At 42.5% G+C, this 13,025-nt stretch overlaps 1 protein-coding gene across 3 annotated transcripts in view; it reads right to left on the reverse strand.

Annotated features, from left to right (window-relative positions):
• The window catches only part of fmn1 (formin 1), a 389,228-nt gene that overhangs the window by 352,680 nt on the left and 23,523 nt on the right, over window positions 1-13,025 (reverse strand). For all 3 annotated transcript variants that reach the window (XM_048537805.2, XM_048537803.2, XM_048537804.2), the window contains one exon: window positions 712-878. In XM_048537805.2, the coding sequence (XP_048393762.1) occupies window positions 712-878 (167 nt within the window). The remainder of the gene's footprint in view (window positions 1-711; window positions 879-13,025) is intronic.

The following is a 13,025-nucleotide window of genomic DNA, read 5'->3' on the forward strand; positions in this document are numbered from 1 at the left end:
AGATTGCCATAGAAATTACAAACATGCAATTTTTGATGTGCCGCAGCTAGAATATTTCTGACTTTATGGGGTATGAGAAAATTTCAAAAATTGCACCAAAGTTACCTAAAACAATCATTAAAACTAGGAGCAGGAGTGGATCATTGAGTCCTTCAAGCTTGACTAGACATTCGATGAGATCATGACTGAAATGCCCAGGTTTCAAGTCCTCTTTCTTGTCAGCTCCTCGTATCTCTCAATTCCCTGATATTTCAAAAATTTTAAATACTTTCAGTGATCCAACCTCCACAACTCCCTTTTGCCTTTCTACCTTTGGCTTCTCAGATACTGATGAGCATTCAAAACAACCTTGCAGCAAAGTAATTGTGGAAACAATATGAGGCTATGTAGAAGATCACACAAATAATTTTTCCCTGCATGTAATCTTATTCTGAATTACACAACTATTTTTGGACTCACAAATATGCCAAAGCCTAAATACAAATATTATTAAATTAAATATTAGTTATAACAAGATAGCAAATATTATTAAATATTAATTATTATTAAATATTAAAACACTTTTGAACCAACTCTCAGCAATCTGAATAATCTTTACTCTAAATACTACGGGCTGAAACTGATCTTATATAATTGTTTAAACTCAAACACATCCTTAGAACTTTATTGACAAAAATTAACCTCTAAAAATAATTTAAATTTGTAACTTACGTAACCCTCCATGTAACTGAACATTTCAGTATTGACATCAATATTTTCTTCATCCATAATAAACAGCTGAAGATCCAAAGATTGTGGCCTGATGCTTGTCGAGTCTCTTTCCACATGTGATCCATTTTCTGCCAGGTCGGTATGCTGCCGTTTTAGAGAAGTCTTCTCTGAAATAAAAAGAAGCTTGCATATTCAAACCTTTAAAAAAATACATTGTAACCTGAACTTTCACATTTCTTTGGTTCTAAACTTGGTGCCATCTTGCAAAAGCATTGGCAAGTATTTCTTATCTGGCTGCCCTGAAGTCAGAGGACAGCTGGCCACATTATTAAGTAATGGAGGCAAATATGGATAACACTAGGCAGAGATAGTAAAGTCCCTTAGCTGAAGGATATCAGTGGACCAGTTGGTTATCATAATGATAATCCAGTAGTTTTGTATGATAAATTTAACAGCATCAAAAGTGTGTCAGATTTAGTCAATTCCATTTCACAGCTTGTCATGATAGGACTTGAACTTAGACCCTCCCAGCAGAGTTGACAATCATGGAAATGGAGAAAATTTCAGCTTTGCTCCTCCAACCATTCAACACGTGGAATACAATTTTTAACAGCAAACTGGGATTTATAAAATTTGACAAGCAATAGGACAAGCCAAGGATAAGTGCAGTGATTGGAATCAGATAGATCCCATTGACTGCAAGATCCTTGATTGGGATTTTTAACCTGGGCCAATCAGGAAACCCTGGCTGATAGATATAAACGGGGATTCAGAATCTCCTTAGTTTAGAGGACTGATTTTGAGCTGGTTGGCCACAGCCAATGTACTGTGCCACATAAATAAAAAGTGGTGACTTAGTGATGGGATACTGGCTTCTGTACAGTTATTTCAGTGGTAACAGTAAAAAGCAGTATGAGCCTGAAGAACATTTGAGTTGGATGAGCATTTCTGGCACCATGCCTTTATTTGGGAAGTGTGACCCATTTGATGCTGCTGTTTCAGGCTAGACTGGTATTTTTTTTCCAGACAAATGGCATTTGGGCAGATGAAAAGCAATCAGTACACCTTCTGTTTACTTGGGAGGTCTGCAGCATTTTTGGTTAAAGAACCAGGGAATCTGTATCAGGATTTTTGACAAGGTTTACATGACTAGCAGAGGCATGTGCTTTTGGGTTAACCCGGACTGAGAGGCCGTTTGGTGTGTGAAATGAATGATGTAATGCTGCAAAAGTGCCTACTAGCTGAAGCCCAACTGTATTTCAGACAGGCACTATAACTGCCTTTGTCATTAGAAAATGCAGCAAGTGGACCATTGGAGCTACAGGGCATCTGAAAGGGAAAAGGACACCCTCGCCTCTCTGACTGAGCTTAGGGAATGCCACTTGAGTGTAGGCCATTGCAAAGCCTCGTGCAAGTCATATCCTGAGCAGATGGATCCTAGGCCAGTCCATAGCAAAATGCAACAACTGTGCCTTGGCCATGTGGCTAAAAAGGTCTTCAGGATTGGATCCAGATAACCACTGTAGTTGATGGCTGAATGTGGACTCTCAACAGCAAAGGAGTCTTAGAAGGCTTGTCTTGAGCAAGAGAACTCTTAGCCTAGGATTCAGGAGAGAGCACTGTCTGAAGTCCACCTACATGTGGGTTGGAACCATTAAAATACTTGGCAACATTCAAATCAGAGCCAATTAAAATTAATGTTTGGTTAAATGGTCACCCAGTTCTCATGGAGGCTGATACTGGTTTAGCTGTATCTGTGGTTACAGAACCTGTCTTTAACAAGATTCACCCTGGACTCGCTTACACATCAACTCTGTCAGGCCTTTCATGGGCTTAATGTTCATTGTCATTGTGGAAGCTCATTCAAAGTGGTTGGATGTGTGGAAAGTTCATGTGGCAAACTTGGGGATGACGACTGAGAAGCTGCGAGCATTGTTTGCAGTACACGGGCTCCCAAGAGTATTGGTCATGGACAATGGGATGTCGTTTACCAGCAGGGAATGCAAGTATTTCCAAAAGTCAAATGGCTTGTAGTACATGAGGACTGTTCCATACCATCCATTGTTTGATGGTCTGGAAAAGAGTCTAATTGTTCGAGGCAGGTTTAAAGCCTACACTGGGGTCACTTGATACCAAACTGTCCCAGTTCCTGTTCGATTATATGACCGCTTTCACGCAACTACAGGGATAGTTCCAGCTGGTTGAGGATGGGTAGATGACTCCACACCAGGTTAAACCTGATATTTCTGCACCTGGTGGGGAGGGTGAAATGGCAGCAAGAACGCCAAAGCCCTCCACATGCTTCCCTGAAGAGAGAGGAACAATTTACTTCGGGGGACAAAATTTGGTGCTGAAACATGGGAATGGCCCTGTCGAGGTTAATGGAGTAGAAACAAAACATAGCTGGCCCCTTAGAGCAGCCAGAAAATCTGTCAGAAGCTGTGGGTTCTCCCCCTCCGCCTAGAATCGAGGAAACCTCAGGGTCCACGTTGTCAAGACACTCCAGTTGCAGTAGACAGTCTAAGGTCTAGGATTTGATGCCCATGTCAGAGCCCAAATCAGAGGAACCAAGCCTAGGTCAAAAATGTTGCAGGAAAAGCACAGGAGAAAGACCAGGCCTGCGTCCCTGACTTGGGAGGGGAGGATTATCATGATTGGAACCAAGTGGACCTTGTTGACTGAGATCCTTGATTCAGCCCAATTAGGGAGTCCTGGCTAACCAGTATAAATGAGGATTACCTGCAGATTGTGGTGGTTCATGGACTCCCAGCACAACTGTTTGTTTTGTAACACTGTGGACTATTTTGGTTATGGACATTTGCACTCCTTTATTATTTACTTGGAGAATGTTTTGCTCTGTTTTTGGTTGCACTTCAGCTCTGCGCTCCTGATCTTTGGACACCTGGTGTGCAGGGGTGCAGGTACGTCAGAGAATCTCCCCAGGGGTCTGGTCCAGGGCCTGGCCTGGCTGGCAATAAATAGGTTCAGGCAGTGGAACATAATGGGGGTCATTTCAGCTGACTGTATACCCTTCTTTGGCAGCTATGTTTGAGCCTGGGTGTCCTTGGAGAGGGAACACAGTGCCCACCTATACACTCAAAGCCTTTAGGGAGAGGTAGGTACTGCAGGGGATGGAGTGCTTTATTTCCTCCTCCCCAATTTGTTTTGATTTAACCCACACCCTCCTGCTTCACTTTTATCACGTAAGTATTATCCCTATTGAACTCTTGCTTGTTACTGGTTCCCTGGCTGCTCAGGTGCTTTTCTTGGTGGTAGAAGTACACTGTCTTCACTGAATCCCTGCACACTCTCAAACTCACACAACACAAGGGGGAAATTAAGCACAAAACACAACAGATTTACAATTGGACCGCTTTGCAGAACTCCTCTGCTCAGTTCGCAATAAACAACTGCACCTCCCAGTCACAAACCATTTCCACTCCCCCTCCCATTCTTTAGATGACATGTCCATCATGGGCCTCCTGCAGTGCCACAATGATGCCACCTGAAGGTTGCAGGAACAGCAACTCATATTCCACTTGGGAACCCTGCAGCCCAATGGTATCAACGTGGACTTCACCAGCTTCAAAATCTCCCCTTCCCCCACCGCATCCCAAAACCAGCCCAGTTCGTCCCCTCCCCCCACTGCACCACACAACCAGCCCAGCTCTTCCCCTCCACCCACTGCATCCCAAAACCAGTCCAACCTGTCTCTGCATCCCAAACCTGTTCTTCCTCTCACCCATCCCTTCCTCCCACCCCAAGCCGCACCTCCATCTCCTACCTACTAACCTCATCCCACCTCCTTGACCTGTCCGTCTTCCCTGGACTGACCTATACTCTCCTCTCCACCTATCTTCTTTTCTCTCCATCTTCGGTCCGCCTCCCCTTCTCTCCCTATTTATTCCAGAACCCTCACCCCATCCCCCTCTCTGATGAAGGGTCTAGGCCCGAAACGTCAGCTTTTGTGCTCCTGAGATGCTGCTGGGCCTGCTGTGTTCATCCAGCCTCACATTCCATTATCTTGGATTCTCCAGCATCTGCAGTTCCCATTATCACAGATTTACAATCTCCTCAGTTCGGGAACTGACTCTGAGCTGGCTGGCCACAGCCAGTGTACTGCGAGCAAGTAAAGGGTGACTTGGTGATGGGATACTGGCTTCTGTGCAGTTATTTCAATAATTAGTTTTATTTTTGTGCAATATAGTAAAATGTTTCATTAACTGATTTTAAACTAACTCTTCAAATGATTTTGATACTTTTTTAAAGCATTCATAATTTTTTAGTCTTTATCTTTACCCGATCTGTATGTCTGAAACTTTGTAGTCTTTGTTTTGTTCAGCAGACATCTCGACCAGGAGTCTTTCCAGCCAAAGGAGCAGTTCACAAACTGAAGCCAGCAAGTGGAGAGATTAGTGTTGAAATCATGCTTTCTTTTTTGTAAAACAAAACTTCTTATCTGAGCAGTTAGCTGAGTTGAAACCATCTGAAGTCTACAACTCTAAATCAGAACTGGGGATGTTTCTTGTAGGTTCAAGCCGGTTTGTTGCCACTGGAAGTCTTACCTTCCCACGCAATTCCCACAGACTCAGGTGCAACGGAGATTGTGCATGATCCCAAGTTGACTCTCGTATATGTGACTGCAATAACTGTTGCAGTATCTGGGTGATTAACTCAGTCGCATTCTACACTGATGTTTCCTGATATGCTGAATATTTCCAACATTTTTGTTTTAATTTCAGACTATCTGCATATTTTCTGCAAAATTAAAATACTAACTAGCTTAAGAATGTATTAATTAGTCCCCTAGCTAATTGGATACGCACAGGAGTAATCAATATATTCTCAATCTGCTGCATGTTAATTGCATATGAGGCAGCCAGATACAATGAAGGCTTTTTTTCAAAAAAATTCTTTCAATTTAAAAGGTACTTAATGTCATTTTTAATATTTAAATATTTTAAATACATATCTTTAGAAAATCAAGATTAGTGAGTGTTTTTGACCCTTAATATTATTTTCCGATGGGGTTCTTTGGACCAATAACTCTCCAATTTGGAGATCATTTTGATATTCATTCTTACACGATATCCCAAATCACTCTGTACATATCCTGCCAGTAGCAACATTTCACTGGGCAGTGAATCTGATAGTCGCTGATAATCCAAGGGTTGCCCTTCGCGATCTACTCCAACATGGTTATTCAAAGGGATGATAGGAAACAAAGTGTGAAGCTGGATGAACACAGCAGTCCAAGCAGCATCTCAGGTGCACAAAAGCTGACATTCGGGGCCTAGACCCTTCATCAGAGAGGGGGATGGGGAGAGGATTCTGAAATAAATGGGGAGAGAAGGGGAGGTGGACCAAAAATGGATAGAGGAGAAGATAGGTGGAGAGGCAAGACAGTTGCAATGGCAGAGAGATTCCCTGAGGTTGGCCCGGAGGGAGGAGGGTAACTTCTTCAGATTAGGCATCCCTGGAAGAGGCTTCGCAGTGAGGTTAAAATTATGATCAGAGATCATGGGAACTGCAGATGCTGGAGAATCCAAGATAACGAAGGGATGAGTTGGGACCAGAAATAAGATGTTTGGTCCCTTGAACCTGCTCAATTTTGCCTACAGTCTTAGACTGGAGAAACCGATCACGTTCTTTTTGGTACAAAAGGCAATTGAGTGGAGATTTGACTGAAAATTGTGACTGGTTCAGATAAAATAAGCCAAGAAAAACTGTTTCCATTTGTGAATACCATAAGGTTTAAGGTTGAAGAACAAATTTATGGTTTGGGGTAAGAGTTGCAGGGATGTGTGAGGAAGAACTTTGTTTTTGCACTCACAGGTACCACCAACTGTCCTGTAAGGGTGGTGTAAGCAGAGGCAATGACTGAATTCAAAAGGAAATTGGATGGTCACTTGAAAAACATATGCTTACAGAGCTATTCATATGCTTACAGAGATATTCATTCTTACACGATATCCCAGGGATAAAGCAGGGGGTTGAGATTGATTGCCAGCAAGCACTGTAATGACTCTGTTTTTAAAAAGACATACACAGTAATGGCACTGAGGATTGTTGAATACAGCCTGGATGTACTGCAACCAAATTGAGTAAAATTAAGCAAATACTGCCCTCTATAGGGAGATTATGTAAAATAACATTGGAAACATTGGCGCTTTTCATTCGTGACCGGTTCAAATGTAATATGGTTACAAGCGATTAATGGGAAACAAATTTACCTTTTAGTAAATAATGAGAAATGCTAAAAAATCATTGGCATGCTTAGGAAAAAGCTTGGCAATTCTTCTGCCACTTGATCCTCAGGTGTTTATATCTGAACATCAAATAGAACATAGAAAAGTACAGCACAGTACAGGCCCTTCGGCCCACCATGTTGTGCCGTGGAATAATCCTAATCCAAAAATAAAATAACCTAACCTACATTCCCCTCAATTCACTGCTGTCCATGTGCATGTCCAGCAGTCGCTTAAATGTCACTAATGACTCCGCTTCCACGACTACCACTGGTAAACTATTCCATGCGCTCACAACTCTCTGGGTGAAGAACCTCCCTCTGACGTCTCCTCTATACCTTCCTCCTAACACCTTAAAACTATGACTCCTCATGGCAGTCAATCTTGCCCTGGGGAAAAGTCTCTGGCTATCGACTCTATCCACACCTCTCATTACCTTGTACACCTCGATCAGGTCACCTCTCTTCCTCCTTCTCTCCAGAGAGAAAAGTCTGAGCTCAGTCAACCTCTCCTTGTAAGACAAGCCCTCCAGTCCAGGCAGCATCCTGGTAAAACTCCGTTGCATCTTCTCCAAAGCCTCCACATCTTTCCTATAATAGGGCGACCAGAACTGGGCACAATATTACAAGTGTGGTCTCACCAGGGTTTTGTAGAGCTGCAGCAAAACCTCGCGGCTCTTAAACTCGATCCCCCTGTTAATGAAAGCCAAAACACCATATGCTTTCTTAACAACCTTATCCACCTGGGTGGCAACTTTGAGAGAGCTATGCACTTGAACACCAAGATCCCGCTGTTACTCCACACTGCCGAGAATCCTGCCTTTAACCCTATATTCAGCATTTAAGTTCGACCTTCCAAAATGCATCACTTCGCATTTATCCAGGTTGAACTCCATCTGCCATTTCTCAGCCCAGCTCTGCATTCTGTCAATGTCTCACTGTAGCCTGCAGTAGCCCTCGATACTATCAACGGCTCCTCCAACCTTTGTGTCATCAGCAAACATACTAAGCCACCCCTCAACCACCTCGTCCAAGTCATTTATAAAAACTACAAAGAGCAGAGGCCCAAGAACAGAGCCCCGAGGGACACCACTCAGCACTGACCTCCAGGCAGAATACTTACCATCTACAACCACTCTCTGCCTCCTGTCAGCCAACCAATTCTGAATCCAAGATAATAAAATGTGAGGCTAGATGAACACAGCAGGCCAAGCAGCATCTCAGGAGCACAAAAGCTGACGTTTCGGGCCTAGACCCTTCATCAGAGAGGGTCTAGGCCCGAAACGTCAGCTTTTGTGCTCCTGAGATGCTGCTTGGCCTGCTGTGTTCATCCAGCCTCACATTTTATTATCTTGGGATTCTCCAGCATCTGCAGTTCCCATTATCACTGATACAATTCTGAATCCAGACAGCCAAATCACCCTGTATCCCATACCTCCTGACTTTATGAATGAGCCTGCCATGGGGAACCTTATCAAATGCCTTGCTGAAGTCCATGTACACCACTTCTACTGCTCGACCCTCATCAACCTGTCTCGTGACTTCCTCAAAGAACTCAATAAGATTTGTAAAGCATGACCTGCCCCTCTCAAAGCCATGCTGACTCCCTTTAATCACGCTATGCTTTTCCAAATAGTCATAAATCCTATCCCTCAGAATTCTTTCCAAAACCTTGCTGACCACAGACATAAGACTGACTGGTCTGTAATTTCCAGGGATTTCCCTATTCCTTTTCTTGAAAAGAGGAACAACATTTGCCTCCCTCCAATCTTCCGGTACGACTCCCATGGACAGTGAGGAAGCAAAGATCTTCGCTAGCGGCTTAGCAACCTCCTTTCTCGCTTCCTGGAGCAACCTAGGATAAATCTGGTCTGGCCCTGGGGACTTATCAATCTTAATGTTTGCCAAAATTTCCAGCACATCAACTTCCTCAATCTTGATCTGTTCAAGCCTATTTTCCTGCTCCTCAAAGTTCTCAATCACAACAAAGTCCCTTTCCTTAGTGAAAACTGAAGCAAAAAACTCATTTAGGGCTTCCCCTATCTGCTCAGACTCCACGCACAAGTTCCCTATGCTATCCCTGATCAGCCCTACCTTCTCCCTGATCATTCTCTTATTCCTCACGTATGACTAAAATGCCTTTGGGTTCTCCCTAATCCTTCCTGCCAAGCCTTTCTCGTGCCCCCTCCTGGCCCTCCTCAATCCACTTTTGAGCTCCTGCCGAGCAAGCCTGTAATCCTCTAAAGCTGTGCTAGACCCTTGCTTCCTCCACCTTACGTACGCTGCCTTTTTCTTTTTGACACGAAGCACCCCATACCCGTCATCCAAGGCTCCTTAATCTTACCCCTTCTTACCTGTCTCAGAGGAACAAATTTATGCATCACTCGCAACAACTCCTCCTTAAACAGCCTCCACAGGTCTGCTGTGCCCTTTCTGTGGAACAATTGCCCCCAATCTGTACTTCCCAACTCCTGTCTGATAGTGTCGTAGTTTCCTTTACCCCAGTTAAATATCTTCCCCTGGTAACTGCTCCTTTCCCTTTCCATGGTATGCTATTATTTATCATTTGTTTCAGAATGTGCATTTGTAATTGTTTTGAACATGTTGGATTTACTTAAAGGGCACAAATCAATGATCATGCCAATAGCAGCACTATTCCAAGTTGGTTTTACTACATTGTAGGCTGCATTATGAACGGTGAAACATCTCTCTGGGAATATAAACAAAATCTAAATGATATAGCTTTATAATTTATTAACTATTAAAACAGTAGCATAGATTTTTCTGTGGCAAATGTTGTGACAATTGCTTTTGACATTGTTAGGGATTGCAAAAAGAAGTAAATTCTATTAGGGTCTCATTGTTTGTGGTATTTTTAGGTAATAATATTTTAGAAATCACAAAGTCACCAAGGCAATGTTGGGTAGGAAGATCTGATCAACTAGCCCAAGAGGATGGAAAGGCCCCATTGAGGGATCAGTTGCCCAAGACAAACTCCAGTTCAAAGGACCACTAAGTAACTAGCATCACTGTGAATAGATACAATTGCTCTGATCCTTAATAAAAGGTGCAACTACAGTTGAACAGTATATGATTTTATGTCTGCCATTGGTATTCAGAGTATGACCACAAACCTTTAGACTAGGTAGGGGGTCTTACATCCAACTACCAGTTTCAATTTGTTAGCTGTTTTTTGTTTTTAAATTGGTTGGTAGAAATGGGACTCAACTGAATGACAAGGGTTGTATGTAACAGTACCAACCATAAGTGGCTTGTATTAGGAGCATGGCATTGTTTTCCAGCAGCACAGAATGAGGTGAAATGTCTTTTCCTAAACTCTAAATGTCTATATGTCCAATTGCCTCTTTCATTTTACAGCTGTATGTCTCTATTCAGATATTTCTTAATCACCCTGTTCAGAGATGTTATTTGCACACCTCTAGAGCAGGTGGGACGTGAATCCTGGCCTCCTGGTTCAGAGGTAGGGACATTACACCGCAAAAACCTTTGTTTTAGAACACAGATTTTTGATGACAATCATGCTCTGCTGCCAATGGAGGAAGATATTCTTGAATCAACCTGTAAGGTAGGACTTGAACCTGGGTCTCCTGGCTCCAAGGTGTGGACACTACTGATACACCACAAAACCTCTTGTTGTAGGAACATCAGAATCCCAATTAATGTCCACCATCTACACACAACTAATCACAAATAATATCAAGTGCCAACTGAAAGATGAAGTGCTGTTTCTTAACCATGGTCAACTTCATTAGAACATCTCTCGCTGTACCCACACCTTGTCCATCTTTACTCTTGATACACTTCAAATGCCTACTAGTTAATACTGTAGGCCATCTGCATGAAATACGAATTTTAGTTCTCTCTACAATGATGTTGCTTGTCCCTGCCTCCCTAACCTGTCCTTCCTCCCACCTAGCCCCACCCCCATCTCCTACCTACTAGCCTCATCCCACCCCCTTGACCTGTCCGTCCTCCCTGGACTGGCCTATCCCCTCCCTAACTCCCCAACTACACTCACCTTTCCATCTCCGCCTCTTTGACCTGTCTGTCTCCTCTCCACCTATCTTCACCTCTATCCATCTTCTGTCTGCCTCTCCCTATTTATTTCAGAACCTCCTTCTCCTCCCCCATTTCTGAAGAAGGGTCTAGGCCTGAAACATCAGTTTTCCTGCTCCCCTGATGCTGCTTGGCCTGCTGCGTTCATCCAGTTCTACACCTTGTTATCTCAGATTCTCCAGCGTCTGCAGTTCCTACTATTTCTGCTGCTTGATCTAGTTAGTATTACTTGCACTTACTACTTCCACATGCAAACCTTTGCTCTACTATTTTGTTCCACAGTATATGGATAGAATATGTATTGAGGGGCTCTCATGAATCTTCAGATTAAAGTCCCACCTGCTCCATGTCAAAATATGTCTGAATCATCTAAGTAAAGATGTTTTTAAAAAGGATTCAGCCACCACCTGTTACAAATAGATCTTGCATAAAAATAAATTTTGAGCTATTTTAATTTTTGAATTCTCATTTTAGATTTGACAAAGATTTTGTGATCCATGAAGTCTATAACTGAATTTTCACTAAGCTCCATATATAGTTTATGAAAATAAAAGGAAAAAGAAACAAAATTTCAATGGGCCATGTTGTACTGCATCAAAAGCAATATCAAAATATTGAAATTTTAACTTTGCATTTTTACAAAGTTAGGTACACTGCATTTGTCAAGTAACAAGCAGGAAGATTTGAACAAGATTTTTCATTCATCTCTTTTAGATCTACGTATCCTCTCACCAGAAAGTGCTTCAAAATAATCAGTTAATGCTGGTAATTCAGTTCTTCAAGGAAATGATGATGAATTCAATTCTTTAAAAAGTGGCCAACATATTTTGTTTCAAGATGGACTTAAGATTGATCCACAGTTTTTCTGCCAGATCTGATCATAGATCATATCAAGCTTTTCGAAGATTTTATTCCGATGGTAGCAAACTCCTCAATCTCAGCTATTTTCAAACACAAATCACTTCCTCTGATAGTCATATCATCTTGTCCTCATCTTTCTACTCACTACCTTGAATTTTTGCTTTGTTTATTATAAGTTCTCTATATTCCTCCCTGCTTTTGTTTTCTTAATCTTGGCCTCTTTAGATTCCAGACATGGAGACATATAAGATAGGACCAGGAGGAGACCATTCAGACCTACAAGCATGCTGCACCATTCTTCACAATCATGGCTGATCATCCAATACAATAACCTAATCCTGCTTTCTCCCCATAACCCTGGATCCCATTTGTCTCAAGTGCTATATCTAGTCACCTCTTGAATAAATTCAACGTTTTGGTAATGAATGCTACAGGCTCACCTCTCTTTGGGTGAAGAAATGTCTCCCCATTCTATCCTAAATTGTATGACCCTGAATCCTCATACTTGAGCCCTCCTGCTGGACACACCCGCCATCAGGAACATCCTCCCTGCATCTACCCTATCCAGTCCTGTTAGAATTTTATAAATCTCTATGAGATCCCACCCCCCACCCCGCCATTTGTCTGAACTCTAGTGAAAAAAAATCCCAACCCAGTCAATCTCTCCTCATACATCAGACCCACCATCCCCAGAATCAGCCTGGTAAACCTTCACTGCATTCCCTCAAGAGCAAGATCATCCTTGCTCAGAAAAGGAGACCAACACTGCACCCATTAATCTAAGTCTTACCAAGGCCCTGTACAACAAACAACACATCCCTGCTCCTGTACTCAAAACCTCTCACAAGGAAGGCCAACATATATCATTTGCCTTCTTTACCACCTGCATGCTTACCTTCAGGCCCCTTTGCACATTCCCCTCTCCCAATTTACAGGCATTCAGGTAGAAATCTGCTGTCTTGTTTCTGCTTCTGAAGTGAATAAACTTACATTTATAGTGTTCCTGGTACTCCAAACAACAGAGCCCAATATTCAAATTTCCTTTTAAAAAATTAAGGCAGGGTTGCAAGACACTTACTGTGACAAAAATTAAAAGCAAGATTGACTAAAAGCAATTTCAATGATTGTA

Source organism: Stegostoma tigrinum, chromosome 10 (genome assembly GCF_030684315.1).
Source record: "Stegostoma tigrinum isolate sSteTig4 chromosome 10, sSteTig4.hap1, whole genome shotgun sequence".
Lineage (NCBI taxonomy): Eukaryota > Metazoa > Chordata > Chondrichthyes > Orectolobiformes > Stegostomatidae > Stegostoma > Stegostoma tigrinum.